The following is a 19,726-nucleotide window of genomic DNA, read 5'->3' on the forward strand; positions in this document are numbered from 1 at the left end:
TATAATTATTAACCAGTTCAACTCCACACTATCCTTTCAAATCCCTTGACCACTTCTCCCCTGTCATTTACTGTTCACACTTTACCAACCTCAACCCTGGATTATTCCCACTATCTACCTCCTCTACCCCTACACATGCACTGTGGAACAGAACTAGAGGAATTCTTGTAACCAAGTTGTAATTCTTGTAACCAAGTCCATTACAAATTTATGTTATCTAACATCAACTGGGTCATCACTGTTATAAAACAAAATTTACTCTTCCTAAATTGATTCTCTATGCCACTCCCAAAAAAGGCTATTTGAAACCTTCTCTCAAGTCTTCCACATACATCTTCACCTTCCCCTTCTCTCAACTGATGACCTTGTCTCATACTTCAAACAAAATTGAGGTCACTCACTCCCTCTTCTCCCCTCCTTTTCTCTTCATCCTGAAATCCCCTGACCATCTCCTACTGTCTCCTTTACTCTAGTCTCTGTTAAGGTGGTCCTTCTCATAAGATCAATCCCTTTATATGAACCCTTGATTACATCTACTTCCATCTTCTTTAGAAGACTGTGCCCTTAGTCATTCCTTCTCTCTAATCTTCAATCCCTTCCTATCTACTGATTTATTCTCTAATAGGCATTAGGGAAATGCCTTAGTCTCCCTATCCTCAAAACCTTTATTAGATCCTATTAATCAAGGCCCTTAATTTATTATTCTGTTTCTCTTGCCTTTCTAAGCTAAATTCCTAGAAAAAGCTGCCTACATGGATGGGATAGCTAAGTGGCACAGTGGAATAGACAAGGGCTTAGGACAGAGCCTTGAGATGCATCCATGGTTAAGGGCCGTGATGTGGATTATGCTCCATCAAAGGAGACTGAGAAGAAATCAAGACAAGCAGGAGGTGAGCCAAGAGAGAACAGTGTCACAAAAACCCAGAAGAGAAGGTATCCATGATAGGAGAGTAGTCAACATTGTTAAATGGTACCGTCAACAAGTATCTATAAAGCTCCTACTATGTGGTCAGCAATACGCAAAGCCCTGGGGGTACAAGGAAGGAGAGGAGGAAGGGAGGAAAGGAGGAAAGGATGGAGAAAAGTAGGGAGGGACAATCCTTCTTTTAAAGGATGAGGACTAAAGAATAATTACCAGGTTTGAAAGTCATCCTTTTAAACAAGGATTCTTTCTTTCTTTCTTCTTTGTCTGTATTCCCAGAGTGTAGTACATTGCTGGGTACATAGTAAGAGCTTTAATAGACACTTGTAGATTGAATGATTGACTGTAGCATTTTTTTGGGGGGTGAGGCAATTGGGGTTAAGTGACTTGCCCAGAGTCACACAGCTAGTAAGTGTGTCAAGTGTCTGAGGCCAGATTTGAACTCAGGTCCTCCTGAATCCAGGGCCGGTGCTCTATCCACTGTGCCACCTAGCTGCCCCCCCCCCTTTTTTTTTGGTGGACTGTAGCATTTTAAAATGTTGACCACCCTCCTCTCCTTGTGGATGCCTTCTCCTGGCTGGCTTTGTATGACACTGCTATCCCTTGGTTCCCCTCCTGCTTGTCTCGATTTTTCTCAGCCTCCTTTGATGGAGCAAAATCCAAATCACAGGCCTTAACTGTGGATGAAGCCCAAGGCTCTGTCCTTAGCCCTCTTCTAGTCTCCATCAATGCTCCCCTCACTTAGTGATGTCATCAGCTCCCATGAGTTCCCATGAAAAGATAACACCATTCATTTCTCTAGCCCCAGCCTCTCTCCTGGGCTTCAGTTCCACACTACCAACCAAGTTGTCTATTAGACAATCCAAACTAGACATCCCACACACATGCCAAACTCAACATGTGTAAAATGCTATCTTTCCCCCCCAAAAAACCCCTTAGCCCTCCTATATACATCCCTATTACTGTCCAGAGCACCAGCATTCTTCTTGTCTCTCAAATCCATAACCTCAGCATTATCCTGACTCCTATATCTTGACACCTTACATATCCGGTCAATTTATTTCCTCCTTCATGACATCTCTCACATATGACTTCTTTTCATTCCTCAGACAATCACAATATTATTAGTTCAAGCATTATTTGCTTGGGCAAGAATCGTCTCCTAACTGGTCTCTGTGACCCACAAGTCTTTCCCCAGTCCAATCTATCCTCCCCATAGTTACTAGTGTTTTTCTTTAAGTGTTGGCCTGACCACGTCACTCTCCTACTCAATAAACCCTAGGGACTCCCAATTGCTTTTAGGATTAAATATAAACTCCTCTGCTTGTCTTTCAAAGCCCTGTACAACCTGCTCCTAATGGACATTTCTGGCCTTATTAAATATGATTACCCTTCCTTCATTCTGTAGTTATTTTCAAATAAGCATTTTTGTTTTTCCTCACAAATGATACTGCATCTCCCACCCATGCCTGGGATGAACTTCCTTCCCCTCTGCCTCATAGAAACCTTTCATTACTTGAAGACTCAACTCAAGTTCCATATTCTAATCATAAAGTCTTTCCTGAATCTACCAGCGGCTAGTGTCCTCTCTCCCAAACCAGCCTGTACTCATTCTACATATACTTATATATGCACATGTTTTCTCCCCCAGTAAAATGTAAACTCCCTGTGGGCACAGATTATTCCACTATGGTCTCTGTATCCTCAACACTTAAAGTGCCTCAGAGTAGGCACTTAATAAGTGCTTGTTTATTGACTCATTCTTTAAATATGTATAAATGTAGGCTATTCCTAGAAGGTTGGTCCTCAGACTGCTGATATAAATCTATCAGCAGGCCCACAATGAAAACTTCCTGGGTAGGCAGGAACTGCAAAAGCTGATGTTCTACTGGCAAAATCTTTTGAGAAAGCCAGGTCATTTCCAGGCCTATGTAAAGCGTACTGCACATATTAAGCAAATAGTAAATGCACAGACCTTTAAGCTATCCCAATTGGTTAATCCCCCTACCCCAGCACAAATGTTTTGTCTATTACAGAACACAGTGGGAAGACTTTGGATCAGTTTCGATTTACCTGCAGTTGGGCTGGACAGAGATGCTGTGGTCATAGGTTTCCGTTTCCTCTTTATGTCCCTCGAACATGGTGGTCCCAAGTGTACATTTGCCTGTCTGCACATAAGAAAAAGAGATAAAGGCTCTACCAACTTAAAAATTAAAGCAGTTCGTATAATGCAAGATATTAAGTTCATTTACACTGGAAGCTTAACACTTGCTCCCATCATGTCACTCCCTGCTCAAAAATCTTCAGTGATTCCTTATTATCTCTAGGATAAATGCAAAGCCGTCAGCCTGGCATTTAAAGACCTCCTCAATTTGACTACCACCTTTCCCAATTTTTTTTTCATCTTATCCTCCTTTTACACAAAATTTAGCCAATCTAGTCTATTAACTGCTACCTAAATTCAGCACTCCATCTCCTACCCTGCAAGCCCTTGCACCGGTTGCCCTCCATGTCTAGAATGTGGTCCCTTGTCAACTTTGTCTCTTAGGGTTTTTAGCTTCCTTCAAGACTCAAGCTCAGGTACTCCTATGTGAATTCTTCCTTGATCTTCCCAAGCTGTTGCTGGGCTCTCTCTCCTTAAATTACTATGTATTTATTCATCCTCATTCATGCTATATCTCCTCAGTACCATATGTAAGCTTCTTTAGGGCAGCTACTATTTCATTTTCTTACCTTTACTACTGACCACCTATCACAAAATGTCTTGCCCACTGTTGGTGTTTAATAAATGCACGTTAATTATTTAAACTGAATCATGGAAAATAGAAAAATTTGAATAGTCCCTCTGCCAAATTTTTTTGGGGGGGTGAGACAATTGGGGTTAAGTGACTTGCTCAGGGTCACACAGCTAGTAAGTGTCAAGTGTCTGAGGCCAGATTTGAACTCAGGTCCTCCTGAATCCAGGGCCGGTGCTTTATCCACTGTGCCACCTAGCTGCCCCCCTCTGCCAATTTTAATCAAACTTTTGCCTAAGACCATCCAGAATTAATTAAAGGAAATCCATAATTTCACCAATAGTAGTAGATCCTTTACCACCTGACTTCAGAGCAGCAGGTATACAGTATTAATTTTGAAATATTGTTTGTGAATGATGATTTTAGGTATAAGAACTAAAGAGTCATGTTTTTAAATCATTGATGTTATCTATTCTCAAATGAATAAAACATTGAAAAGTTTAATGCCTATGTGAACATAGGCATTTGGATAATACTTTATTAGTAGTTAATTTTAACTCTCCTACCTCCAAATACACAGGTTTTTAATCCTATTATAGAACAGTAGTCAAATAATGTTATTTCTTTTTTTTTAAACTTTTAATTAAATTAAAAATATTAGTTGAGCCTGTGATTAATAGTGTCCAAATCAAGAGAGGTGATTTGGTAAGCCACATTTGGAATACTGTATTCAAATTCAAGTACTACACTTGATTAAGGACACTGACAACAAAAGGAGAGCAACCAGGATGATGGTGAGGTAACTAGAAAACATGACCCATTATGAAGGTAGAAGAAACTAGAGCTATTTAGCCTAAAGAGAGAAAGCCTCAGGATAGTGGGAAGAAGGGAAGGATAGAGGCAGATGATACTTGTCTTGAAGAATCCCAAAGACTGTCATATAGAAAAAGGTATAGACTTGTTCTGTTTGTCCCCAGAGAGCAACAGATAGAAAGGCAGATTTCAGTTCAATAAAAGGAAACATTTCTAGTTCAAAAATAGATTTCTTTTGAAGGAAGTAGGTTCCCCATAATTATAAGTCTTAAAGTGGAAACGGGATGAGCACTTGTGGATGGATACTGTAGAGATATGTATGGCTTAAACTAAGAGCCCTCTTCTGTGCCTTTAGCAGGTCTAATTAAGATAAAGAGTTCTGAGTCCAATCACAATGTCTCTGAACCCTCATTTAAGGAAATTGGTAATCTTTAGGCAGAGGTAGGGTGCTCTGCTTTAATTTACACTTACATATCTATATCTATCTCTAACTACTGGCTTCTCTGGAATTGAGGGGAAATTCATGTTACTGGACACATTTGAGTAACAAAACAGTAGATTATATTACACTGCCTATGCATAAACACTGGGAAGTTGGGGGGAAAACAGTCCCTTTCTTGGGACCTTCCTTTTCTTAGGTACACTGGTGGGAGTCTTCTGCAGTGAGATACCTGTAGGACTGATGGACTTCTCTTCTTACTATGCCCTCTCTCTATGATAGCTTGATCCTACCTTCCTTTTTACCACCAGCTGGTTGCTTCTGGGCTGCAAGTTGCTTCTGGGCTATAAGATCTCTGTATGACTCTACTCCTTTTTTTCTCTTTCAGACATTTGAAATCTCTATCTGGTTCGGAGAAAGTTCCAACCTTTTGTGCAAGTTCCTTATTCAAGGAATTGTACTGGCCCTGTTAACATTAGCTTTAATTGACCAATTCAAATAAGTGATCTTGCCAAATAAAGATTGAAATTGAATTTAATTTTTCATCTAAATTTGATAAAGCTACAGAGGTGGAAACCATATGGACCTTAGGAGACGTTATATTGTCTCGATTTAAAACAAGATTATTATAACAAAGTGTTACAGATGTAAATACAGAGATAATTTTGCTCAACACTGTGTGCTGACCAAAGGCATTTGCCATAACCCATACAAAGTCCAAATAGATGGATTTTCTACAGACAGTAAGGTCTTCCTTTGGCCAAAGGGGGGGAAATGGGAGGAAGGAGACCTAGGCCAAGGCCAGAATCAAGGTCTTTCCTTTCCCCCAAATAGTTCCTTCTCACACAGCAGTTGTCTAGAATGCTAAACTTGCTCCAAACTCAGGAATGATTCAGATTCTATAACTAGCTTGATAATTTATAAGATGATTTCTGGGGCCTGACTGAGCTTCCTGACACCTATCTACACACAAAACTCTAGTTTGAAAGAACTTTTGTAATTTAAAGTCTATTATTGAGAATGACTGGACATATTCTTTATTTTAAGTGGAGTAAGAGTGACTCGACCAAATTAATCAACTCTACTGTGATCAATTAGACAAAGAGGCTTTGATGATTATAGTTTGCATTCATGCTTGTTATTTGTACCTCAATAAAGGAACCTCAGAAAACAACTTCGTATAGTAAAATAATATTCCTCCAAAATCAGTGGATCTTGCCTATTTCCTTATTTCAATGCTAAAATTCTACTATGCAGAGTTTTAAGTATCTAAATGAAATATTTAAGAACTAAAAACAAGCTAATTTTTAAAAAGAGCATCAATATATTTATTAAACTAGACATAAAATACTTTATATAAATACATGGTTTCTGCCTTCCTAGAAGTTCTAAGTGCAAATTTATGTCTGTAAAGTAACTAGAAATAGAAATCATCTTCTTTACATGCATACAGAGTAATATCTAACTCCTATAGGGAATAAATAATATGGATTGGAGAATTTCCCATATAATAAAAGCTAATTTCTCTAAAAGGACAAAAAATTCTAAATCATATACATTCTGATGCAACTATTTCTAAACTATATTGTATACACCTTGCCTTGGTGAGTAAAGACAACAAATTTAACAAAATAGTAATGTAAAGAATTAATTGTTATTTAAGGTTTTTATGCCTTGGTGCACACTGGCCTGGGGATCCACAAACCACACGGTGCTCCATCCACTGGTTGTTGTCATTGCCATGGCGCTGGCACCTCACATCATCACCACTCGCCAACGCCTACATGGGCCTGGCAAAATTATAATAATTGGAAGCCTAGTGAGGGCAGTCATATGACTATCAGAGTGGCCATCCAAATGGCTGGGAGTTGTGTGGAGTGTGCGGGGAGGAAGGAAGTTTTTTTTTCTTTCCGGCATTCTGGCTGGAAGGCGACAGGAGCTCTGCTGTGTATTCTCAGCTGATTCCTGGGCGGTGTTATTTTTCAGGTTGTATAATTTCCCTTTCCCCAATTTATTTCCTTTCCCTTGATCCTACTGATCCTGTTTGTGGGGTTTTTTTTAAGTTCGTTCTTGTTAAAATAAATCCTGTTCAGGGCAGCTAGATGGTGCAGTGGATAGAGCACCAGCCCTAGAGTCAGGAGTACCTGAGTTCAAATCCAGCCTCAGACACTTAACACTTACTAGCTGTGTGACCCTGGGCAAGTCACTTAACCCCAACTGCCTCACTAAAAAATAAACAAACAAACAAACAAATAAATAAATCCTGTTCTGTTTTGAGGAAGGCTGCCGCTTAGCTCCCCAATTAAAACTTGGTCCCCACCTGGCATTGTATTAGCTTTTTGATGCATCACATTGCTGCTTCATACTGAACTTGCTGTCCACTAAACCCTTTTTCAGTTATCTTTTTCAAAGTAACTTATCTAAACATGCCATCTCATCTTACATTTGTGAAGCTGATTATTTTTTAATCAGCATATAAACATTTACATATCCCAATCCCCATATATTTTCATCTAAGATTTGGCCCAAAGTCCAATCTGCCAAGCTCTTTTTGGATTCTGAATCTGAAGAACAGAAGATTTACAGGCCACTGCCCCTCCCCCTGAATTATCCCTGAAAGAGCTGCACAAAAAAACTAAAGCAAGGGATAGTGGTGCCCCTCCACTCCAGAAGTAGAGCCACACTTTAGAGTTAAAAGTCAAGAAATAGGCTGGGAAAATAAGCAAAGAGCAGTAAAAGATCCTAACTACCAAAAGTTACTATGGTAACAGGGAAGATCAAAACACAAATTCAAAAGAAGATAACGAAGTCAAAAATGCCACATCAAAAGCTTCAAAGAAAAATATGAATTGGTCTCAGACCATGAAAAACTCAAAAAGAATTTGTAAAAATCAAGTAAGAGAAAAAACTAGAAGAAAAATTGAGAAGAGAAATGAGAGTGATGTTAGAAAATAATGAAAAAGGAGTCAACAGCTTAGTAAAGGAGGCATAAAAAAAATACTAAAGAAAATAACACCTTAAAAAACTGAATAGACCAGATGGTAAAAGAGGCGCAAAAATTCAATGAAGAGAAGAATGTCTTGAAAAGCAGAATTGGCCAAATGGAAAAAGATATAAAAAAATTACTGAAGACAAGAACTCTTTAAAAAGCAGAACTGGCCAAATGGAAAAGGAGGTACAAAAGTTTACTGAAGAAAATAATTCCTAAAGAATTAAAATTGAGGGGCAGGTAGGTGGTGCAGTGGATAGAGCACTGGCCCTGGAGTCAGGAGGACCTGAGTTCAAATCTGACCTCAGACACTTGACACTTACAAGTTGTGTGACCCTGGGCAAGTCACTTAACCCCAATTGCCTCACCAAAAAAAAAAAATTAATTTGAAAAAATTTTTAAAAAATAAAAATCAGGGGCGGCTAGGTGGCACAGTGGATAAAGCACCGGCCCTGGATTCAGGAGTACCTGAGTTCAAATCCGGCCTCGACACCCTTGACACTTACTAGCTGTGTGACACTGGGCAAGTCACTTAACCCAAAGAATCACATCTTGATCCCAAAATGAAAATTTCCAGGAATATTACAGCCAAATTCCAGAGCTCCCAGGTCAAAGAGAAAATATGCAAGCAGCCAAAAAGAAACAATTCAAATACTATGAAGCCACAGTCAGGATAACACAAGATTTAGCAGTTTCTAAATTAACGGACTGGAGGGATTGGAATATGATGTTCTGGAGGACAAAAGAACTAGGATTACAATAAAGTATAAAAAAGGTTGAATGTGAAAGAAACAAAGGATAAATCCTGACAAACTGTCATAAGAAAATGTGAGGAAGAAACTTTCAGAAGGGAAGAGGTAGAAAGGAGATTGGTGAAATTTGGGGAAACCTCCTACAGACCCTGACAACTGCTTGTTTCATAGGTGAATAAAGACATGAAGTTGGACCAGTGAATTCCCCAGGGAGGAGGCAAACCTCTCTGAAAGAAACTATTTGGACAATTAATTAGCAAAGTAAATTAGGCTACAAAAGCAATAAGTAAAATTCCTCATTTCAAATAACTGCTTTAGACAAACAGCTAAAATAAATCACAAGGTGAATGTTGCACATTATTAACAATTCGTTGAAAATGTAAACACACAGGTGAGCTATTAAAATTGCATTATTGTTTAGGAAAGTAGGCACCAGATGACTATGTCTCTGGGGCAGGTATGTACTTTTGGAAGAAAATATTTTGGACAAACCTGTTTATTTATAGTAACAATGCCAGCAAAGAATAACGGAAATAACTTTCTTTTTTAGATTAAGAATAAAAGATGTTTTAGTCACTTCTAATGATAAAAAGTACTATATATTTATTATGCCAAGTTACCTTGAGCATTGTTTTGCCACTGTTGTTTTTAAAGCCACTCATTTTGGAAAATTCATTAAAAGAATTCATATTTTATATCAGGATGAGGAGTTTAACATACCTTAGCTAAGAGATCTATAATTATAGTCACTATCATGAATAAACTTGTTGTTTCTGAGGACCACAATACACGGTCTTTACTGATTTATCTTCAACATCAATTAACATTTATTTCAGCACTAAGTAACAAACACTACAGATTTTTATTAACTCATACATAGAGAAAGATCTGGGTCTAAGACACTAGGAGCAAACAAGGAAGGATAGCTTTAACGATTAGAGAGGAACCACAATGGGCTGTAGAATAGAAAAATATCTTAACAGTATCAAGTTTCCACTAGTTTTACTCAAATTTGACTCACAAAGGTCTCTAACTAAAATCATGATAGTTCAATAAGCCTTTTCATGTTAGTGGACACCAAGTTCAGATCAGAGCATATGATGGACTTGATTCATGTTACCAACAGGATCTGAATGTTTTCAAATCTACAAAATATAGAACAATGGTACTTTTTTCAGTTATGTCGAACTCTTTATGACCCTTTTGGGGGTTTTCTTGGCAAAGATAATGGAATGGTTTGCCATTTCCTTCTCCAGCTCATTTTACAGTTGAGGAAACTGAGGCAAACAGGTTTAAGTGACTTGCCCAGGGTTCACACAGCTAATAAGTGTCTGAGGCTGGATTTGAACTCTGGTGCTCTATCCACTATACCACCTACATGCCCCCAGGTGTTTTTTTTTAAATAATGATATATCATCATCTCTCCAAGTAAGTAATGAGACTCTGACCAATTCAGAGCTGTTACCAGAGCTAACAGAAAACATGGAACCAAAGTGTCCCAGAAATAAATAGAAAGCTCAAACCCTTTTCAACTTTTTCACCTTTTGATCAAAGCCAATTAATAAATAAACAAGTTAAAGTCTGTTTAAGATCCTGAAATGTTGCCAACATATTACATATTTCTATTTCCTTGTTCAATACCTACCCTTTTATCATTTACTCCAATAAATAATTTAGTGAATGCACTACTTTTCATTTACATTCTTAGCTGAGTTTTTCAACAAATATTTCCTAAATGACCACTGTATAACTCTACACTCATGAACCTTACAGTTTAGTAGGAAATGAGGCATGTATATGACACATAAACTATTGTCTGTTATAAAATGATACATATTTAGCATTAAAAAGGTACAAACTATTTTGAGTTCAAAAGAGAGAAGGGTCAGTGGAAGCCAAGGAAATATTCTTAGAGGAAGTGTCATTTTAGTTGTGTTTTAAAGGATAAAGAGGAATTTAACAGGCAAAAATAGGGAAGACTATTTCAACTATAGAGCTGGTATTTATATGGCACTTTAAGATTTGTAAAGTGCTTTACATGTATAATCTCATTTGTTGACAGTGTAGAAGGAAGTCGGTTGTCAGGAAAGCAAAGGGCATGTTCAAGGCATGGTAAGTAGTCTAATTTAACTGAAGTCTAGCATACATGGACAGGAAGAGAATGAGATAAAGCTGTAACAAAAGTTTGATACTTACTAGGCTGGCAAAAAGGGGCTACAGGATACTTTTTTTTTTAAGCAGAGGAGGACTCAGACAGAAAGTGCAGTAGAAAAAAAGGCTAGACTTGGGTTTAATTATGAACTCTGTCACTGATTAGTGGTGACAATGAGGAGGTCCATTCCACTGCACTTCAATTCCTCATCTATAAATTGGGGATAATAGTACTTGTACTACTCTATGTCACATCAGCTGTTTAAAGAAATAATTTTGGAAGTTGTAAAGTTACATTTAATTGGAAGCTGTTTAGGGACATGACATGGTCTGTGTATAAGGAAGGTTATTTTAGTGACTGTACAGAGTACAGATGTAAGAAAGAAAACATAACCAGCAAGACCTGTGAGAAGGCTATTGCAGAAGAGAATCCCTAACAAGGAGAATGACTATATGACCTAACACAAGGAGAGTTTCATATTCAAGAGAGCTCACTCAGCATTCTTCTCCACCAGCCTTCACACATTACCCACCAGAACACATGTAAATAATGAACAGGGACCCCTGAAGCTGTGCCCCCAGGAGTTACCTAAGGCAAAGACACAGGCTGGCAACTTCCACATTCCCCAACTGGAGGAATCCTTCCCATCCTTGGAAAGTCTACTCATCAGCAAGAAAGGAGGGATCAGAAAGTGAAAAGTACAAAAAAAGATGAAACATCAAAAATTTCCAGAGAAAAAGTCTAAATAAAAGCCCAGCACACAAATAGACAAAACTGAGAAGATCCTAAAACCATCAGGAAAAATGAATAAAATCTCAAGGAGAATACAAAGATCTCTTAACAGATATTATTATATGAAGGAAGGTGATGCAACAGTGCCTGATAAAAGACTCCTGCAGCCTCCTCAGAGAAAATGGAACAAGAAGAAATTCAGAATGGTTCAAAAGGGTAATAGAATCTACAAAAGAAGAAATTAAAAACAAATATAGATGAGAATTTAGAGCTTTTTACTGGAGAATTTAAAAACACAACAGATTAGGAAAAAAGCATCCAGGATAGAGAACCTCTCTAAAGAAATGAAAGATTCTGATTTCTAATTCTGTCTTAAACATTTGCTTGTGTGACCCTGGGCAAGTCACTTAACCTGTTTTTGTTTCAGTTTCCTCATCTGCAAAATAAGACTAATAATAGTACCTAACTTCCAGACTTCTTGGGAAGATCAAATGAGACAGTAATTGTAATGTGCTTAGCACAGTGTTTTCAGTGTCCTTTTTTTTTTTTTTTGGGGGGGTGGTGGTAGTGAGGCAATTGGGGTTAAGTGACTTGCCTAGGGTCATACAGCTAATAAGTGTTAAGTGTCTGAGGTCAGATTTGAACTCAGGTCCTCCTGAACCCAGGGCCAGTTCTTTATCCACGGCACCACCTAGCTGCCCCGAGTAAGTGTTTAATAGATGCTAGCTCTTACTATTATAATTATTGTTATAATAAGTTATAAATAGCTATATGATCTAAATATAAAAGGCAACAGCCCAAAACACACAAAAAAATTAAGAGGTTTTTCTAACAAAAAACCAAAAAAAGAAATGAAAGATAAACAGATTTGGCATGCAAAAATATTAAAAGAAAATTTGAGAAAAGAAAATAGGCAATAATATTAAAAGAACATATGAATTCTATATAAGACTTTGAACACAGGATAAACAGAGCTAACTAAAGGATTATAGTTTTCCCAGAAGAACATGATAATACCAAAGAAAACTGTCTAGGACTTGTGAATACAGACAACAAATTGTTGATGGAAATATATAGCAGATAACCATGAGTAGAAGAAAAAAAGAAAAAGCCCTATCGTACAAATTCTAAGAAACACACTGGTTAAATTTAACAATGTCAGTAATAAACAAATTTTGCAAGCAACAAAGAGATTTTTAAATATGAAGGAAAGGAAGCTCAAATAACACAGGATTATTCCATAGCCACACGAAAAAAATCACATAATAAAATGGAATCATATATTCCAACAAGACATACCCTGCAAACCTGGGCTTAATCATCAATTTTAAAACAAAACAGAGGTCTTTATGGTACTCCTGCAAAAAGAAAAACAAAAGTAAGAAGAATATTCAGCTAGCAAAGACCTCAAGCAACTGGGATATAAGAAAGGTAAGTAAAGCTATAAAGAAAAAAGCAAGTAATGAAATCTCATATTTAGAGTTTTTTGGGGGAAAGGATTAAACAATATTAAACAATAGAATAAACAAAAGAATAAAGAGCGACCATCAAAGTATAAAAATGATACAATGAAGACTTAAGCAAAACTTAATATATCAGAAAAGAAGGGAAACAAACATCTGATGATTTTAATCCCATGACAGCTGCCCTTCTTCATAAGTTAATGAAGAAGTAGGGGATAGAGGGGAATGAGTGATATACCCTAAGTCCATAAGAAAATAGGGAAGAGATGGTGATTCCTCTTAGTCTCTCAGCAAGATGGAGTGCTGTGAATGAATAAGAGAAGCAGCAGAGGTATGAGACTGAGAATGGGAACTAGAAAGGAGCGTGGCACTGAGGAGCACTCCTCTCCCATGGGGATTAAGTATATGTCTGGAGTAAAAGATAGAGACTTCATTATGAGTTTAGTCTGGGGAAAGTGTGTGCATTAAGAAACAACTTTCGAGGCAGCAAGGTGGCACAGTGGATAAAGCACTGGCCCTGGATTCAGGAGGACCTGAGTTCAAATCCGGCCTCAGACACTTAACACTTACTAGCTGTGTGACCCTGGGCAAGTCACTTAACCCCAATTGCCTCACTAAAAAATTAAAAACAAACAAACAAAAAAAACAAAACCAAAAAAAAAAAAAACAACTTTCAAGGCAGCTAGGTGGCTCAGTGGATAAAGCACTGGCCCTAGATTCAGGAAGACCTGAATTCAAATCTGGCCTCAGACACTTGACACTTACTAGCTGTGTGACCCTGGGCAAGTCACTTAACCCCAACTGTCTCACTAAAAAAAAAAAAAGAAACAACTTTCTCAGAGACTACTGTGTCTTCATGGGTAGGTAGTACCCACCTCCAGGAGAAGGGATATGTAAGCTCCTAGGAAAATGGCACTCAGAATAGCCAGGGAAGGGGGGCAGGGTCTGAACTATAATTGATCGCACGGCCTTTGAGAAGAGACTGATCATGATGAGGGAAAGGAATGAGACTGACTCATATGATCTAAGACCTACACGATAATGATTCTATTCAAGAGTGATTCCCTTATGAACTCATACTGTTAAGAGTGAATCTTAGCAGATAAAAAGGGAGGCGAGATTTATATTTATATTCATAAAGGGAATAACACAGAAACAGGTTAGAAGAGGGAGCTCATTAACGACTGATCCTTTATAACATAGTAAGGTCTAGAAGTGCTATTCTCTCTTCATCCCTACTTCTTTTTATCATTTCCCTTGATAATCTAGGTCTTTTGTTTTTCCAAATGAATTTTGTTATTTTATCACGTTCTATACAGTAACCCCTTGGTAATTTGATTAGTATAGTATTAAAAGTGTAGATTAACTTTGTTATTACTGTCACTTTTATTATGATGGTACAGCCCAATCATAACACTGAATATTCGTACAGATATTTCTTAAAGGAATACTTTGATGGCAGCTGGGTGGCTTGGTGCCAGGCCTGGAATAAGGAAGACTCATCCTCCTGAGTTCAAATCTGGCCTCACACTTGCTGGCTGTGTGACCCTGGGCAAGTCACTTAACCCTGTGGCCTCAGTTTCCTCAGCTGCAAAATGAGCTGGAGAAGGAAATAGCAAACCTCTTCAGTATCTTTTCCAAGAAAACTCAAAAAGGAGTCAGGAAGAGTCAGGCACAACTGCAAAAAAACTAAACAAACTTAATAACTGAATCTATACAAGCCTTTTATGTGCATTAGTAGATTGGTTATCTGGAATGGGATTCCCCTTTCCATTATTGCTTCTTTTATTATTATTATTATTATTATTATTATTATTATTATTATTATTATTATTATTATATGGAAACACAGTTGATTTTTGAGGGTTTATATTGCAACCTGAAACTATGCTGTGGCTATTTTCTCAATTAGCATCTTTGCTGATTCCCAAGTCAAGTATATCATATCATCAACAAATAGGAATAACTTTATCTCCTCTTTACCTATCTTTATGCCTTTAATTTTTTCTCTCATCCTATTGCTCTTGTTAGCATTTCTAGAACTATATCAAATAACATGGAACAATGGGCATCCTTACTTTACTCTTTTATTTACCGGAAGAGTTTCTAATATGTCTTCATTGCATATGATGCTTTCTTTTGGTTTAGATAGGTGCTTTTTATGACATTAAAAAAAGGTTCCTTTGTAGGTTTTTTTTTTCCTGCATAAATGTGATATATTTCGTCAAAGGCTTTTTTTTGCATCTGTTGAAATAATCAAGTAGTTTTGAATGTTTTGGTTTTAAATATGATTAATTATGTTAATTATTTTCCTGATATAAATTCAACTTGGTTCTAATAAATGATTTCTTGGATAAACTACCACAGTTTTTTTTGACAGGATTTTGTTTAAAGTTTTTGAATCAATATTGGTTAATGATAGGTCTCCTTTTGTGTTTTATCCTTCCCTGGCTTAGGTATTAGGACTAAATTTGTCTCATAAAAGCATTCTGGTAAAATTCTTTATTTCTCAATTTTTGAGAAAAATGTATAAAGTACATAAAGTATAAAGTAATTGTTCTTTAAAAGTTTGATAGAATTTCTCCTATGATGATTTCTATCAGGACCAGGAGATTTTTTCCTTTTTATTGAACTATCAATTACATAGGAAAAACTCCTTATTTAATAAAAAAAATCTGAGAAAACTGGAAAGTAGTCTGGGAAAAATTAGGCTTAGATCAACACCTTAGACCATATTTGACAATATATTCTAAATGGATATAGAACTTTAACATTAAAGTTCATACTATTAAAAAAATTAGACAAAAAGCAAATCATATACCTCTCACAGCTATGGGTAGAAGATATAGTCTAAGCCAAACAGTTATTATATGAAATGAAAAGCTTTCTCACAGACAAAATTAAAGCACCTAGGATAAGAAGTGAAATATTTGAATGGGAAAATTTTTTTATTAAATGTGAAAGGTTTGGTGTCATATAATTCTCTCTCTCTCTCTCTCTCTCTCTCACACACACACACACACACACACACATACCACAACCGACTAATAACTATTGCCCAATACAAAAGTGGTCAAAGGATATGAACATTTCTCAAAAGAATTGCAAAGTACCCACAGCTACATGAAAAAATGCTCTAAATCACTAATGCAAATAATATAACCCTGAGGTTTTACCTTATAGCCTAAAAATTTACAAAAATATGGCAATATAGAGTGTTCTCACTTTAAATATGTTCTCATTACATAAATTAAACTTTGCATAATGAATTCTGAAAGAATTCTGTATTCCAAAAAATAAAAAAACCAACAAACTATATTAACTATACTGTACAGCACTGTGCTCCCTCTTCTCTCCATTCTTGTCCCTTGGCTCAACACTCTGTGGCCTTTTACCCTCACCCCCCAACAAAAGAAAAGTCCCTTTAAAAAACCACCTCCACATGAAAGCAGAAGAATGATACACAGAGAGTGCCACTGGTGGCAAGTCCATACTCAAGGACCACATATCTGTCCCTAGTCCCAACACATCTCCAGTTGTTTTCTATCTGTGTCTGTGACCATCCCCCTATGTCTGTCCCTGCATTCTCTTACTTTTAATTCTGGCAAGGCCCCCACATAGCTGGCCCTGTCTCCTGCATATTCCTTCTCCTGCTCTCACTTTTCTGTCTCTGACCCTGACATATCCTTGAACCATATGCCAGATCCCTCCCCTCTCCCAACTCCCCACATCCACAGGCAAATCTGCACATAAAAATGGCTTGACATACAGAGATCTATAGAATGATCCATTTACATAAAGCAAGAACTGTCTGTAGTCAATTTTGGAGGTGTTGTGGTGGAGCCATCAAATGGTATGACCATTTTGGAAAGCAAGTTAGAAGTATGCAAATGTCCATACCCTTTGAACTGGATGCATTTAGTAGGCTTAAAATCAAAAGAAGCCATCAATAAGAAGAAAGTCCCACTATCCACCAAAATACTTATAGCAGTACTTTTTTGAGATCCCAGCTACCAGGACAAGAACTCTAACAGAAATGAGGCACAGACCAACATCACACACTGTAAATCAAGTTAAGCTCAAAATGAGTAAATAATTTAGACATAAAGGATGACATCATAAGCAAATTAATAGAGCATGGAAGAAATTAACTATCAGATCTTTGGAGACGGGAAAAGTTCATGACCAAAAAAACCCAAAATGACTGTAACAAAATTATAATCTAGAAGAAAGACAAAAATGAAAAGACAGAACTGAACAAACTGTTCAAGAATTTGGAGGTGAAAGACTTAAAGAATCTTCCAATTGGGATCATGAAAAAATATACTTATTTCTCAGCACCACATAGTACCTTTACAAAAAGAGATCATTTACTGGGAAACAGAGGTTAAAATAAATGTAAAAATGCAAAAATACTAAATATCCTTTATATACCACAGCACAAATAAAGTAGTAATAAACACAGAGATCACAAGTAAAAGATACAGACCTAAATAAAAGCTTACTAATGATATCCTGAATAATAAACAGGTCCAAAAACAAATCACAAAAACTATTAGTAACCATGTAACAGAGAATGATAATGATGAGACAACCTGTCAAAATTTCTTGGATCAGCTAAAGCAATCCTCAGTGGAAAAATCATATTCCTGCAAACATAAAGTAATGAAAAAGGAAAAAAAATGAATGAATTGAATATGCAATTAAAAATAAGAAAATAAAGAAATTATGAATATTAGAGGAGAAATAAACTCAACTGGAAGAAATCATGCAACATGCTACTGAGCTAACTGGTACTTAACAAATTTATTTTATCTAACCTTAATTTCACCATGGTAATCCTTTAATTCTTCCTAATTAGTTCCTAATCCATTCACCACCATTCACCTAAACCTTCACTTACCCTCACACCAAATGGAACATTTAAACAATCCAAGAAACCTTGCCTCTTAATTTAATAAGAAAATTAAGACCCTTTGCCATGAGCTTCCTCTTCTCCATTTTCTCTTCACCACAAAACACTTTAATCATCACCCTTCATTCTCCTTCTTTACTACATTCTCTAATAACAAAGTGGCTTTCCTCCTTGCCAAGACTAACCCCTCCACATGTGCCCTTGATCCCATTTCTCCCTAGTCTTCTGCAGCAGATTGGTCCCTCAATGATCATCCCCACTTTTATATAATCTCCTTTTTTTTTTTTTTTGAGAGGCAATGGGGGTTAAATGACTTACCCAGGATCACACAGCTAGTAAGTGTTAAGTGTCTGAGGCTGGCTTTGAACTCAGGTCCTCCTAAATCCAGGGCTCTATCCACTGTGCCACCTGGCTGATGCTTTTTATCTAATCTTCAATCTCTTCCTATCTACAGATTTCTTCCCTTACCAATTCTCTCCCATTCTAAGGGGAAAAAAAACTCAATCTTTTACTGGATCCTACCATGCCCCTCAAGATAATATTTATGTATCTTTTCTCCCTTCCCTTCTCAATTCCCTAGAAAAAGTTTTTTGCACTGATTTCATTTTCTTTTACTCACTCTCCTCAATCCTTTACAATATGGATGAACTTGATCAAGTGAAACTTATCTCTACAAATTAAACTATCTCTTAAATGTCAAATATGACGTCTTTCTTCACTCCTCATCTTTCCTCATGTTTCTGCAGCATTTGATACTATTAACTACCCTCTTCCTCTGGGATTCTTCTCTCTTCCCTTGGTTTCTGTAATATTACTCTCTTCTGGTTCTCTTCCTATCCATGTGACTTCTCCTCAGTCTTTTTTGCTGACTCATCATCCATATCACACCCCTTAACTGTCTCTTACCCCAAAACACACCCGTGTGTGTACCTAAGGCTCTGCCATGGGCACTCTTCTAGTCCCCCTCTACACTCTGTCTCAGTAACCTCATTGGTTTCCATGTGTTTAGTTACCATCCCAAATCTTCATATCCAGATTCACATTCCAGGGCTATATCACCAGCTGCTCTTAGAAATTTCAAACTGATATTCTAAAGATTTTTCAAATTCAGTACACCCAAAATAGACCTCATTATCTTTCCATCAAAACCCACTGCTCTACTAAACTTCCCTATTTCTGAAGAGCACCTCCATCCTTCCCAGTATCCCAGATTCATAACCATGATGGTATTATCCTTGACTTTTCATTCTTCCTCACTCCATATACTTGATCAATTGCCAAATTTTATCCTTTCTATCTCCACAATGTCTCTCAAATCTGATCCTTTTTCCCTACTCATGCATCTAGCATCTTAATTCAAGCCTTCCTTGGGTCTTAACTACACTACTGAGACGGACTCCTAATTGATTGCACTGCCTTGAGATTCTCTAAATTCCAATCCATTCTTTACTTAGCTACCAAAGTGATTTTCCTTAAACACAAATCTGACCCATGTCACTCCACTACTCAATAAACAAGGGCTCCCCATTAACTCTAACTAAAATCAAGGATTAACTGTTGTTCAGTTTTTAAAGTCCTTCTCAACTTAGCTTCAACCAACTTTCTAACCTTTTCATACATTACTCCCCTGACTACAATCTATGATCCTGCCAAACTGGCCTTGTCTCTGTTCCTCACAAAGGGCACTACATCTACCATTTCCATGCCTCTGAATAGCTATCCCTAAAAGCTGGAATGTACTCCTTCTTTAACTCCACCTTAGAGAATACCTCATTTCCTTCAAGGTACAGTTCAAACAACCACCTTTTCCTGAT

At 37.1% G+C, this 19,726-nt stretch overlaps 1 protein-coding gene across 1 annotated transcript in view; it reads right to left on the minus strand.

Moving 5' to 3' along the window:
• The window catches only part of GPATCH2L (G-patch domain containing 2 like), a 67,291-nt gene that overhangs the window by 12,560 nt on the left and 35,005 nt on the right, over positions 1-19,726 (minus strand). The window contains 1 exon segment of the mRNA XM_043987881.1: positions 2,996-3,090. Coding sequence (XP_043843816.1) covers positions 2,996-3,090 — 95 coding nt within the window.

Source organism: Dromiciops gliroides, chromosome 2 (assembly GCF_019393635.1).
Source record: "Dromiciops gliroides isolate mDroGli1 chromosome 2, mDroGli1.pri, whole genome shotgun sequence".
NCBI classification, from domain to species: Eukaryota; Metazoa; Chordata; class Mammalia; order Microbiotheria; family Microbiotheriidae; genus Dromiciops; species Dromiciops gliroides.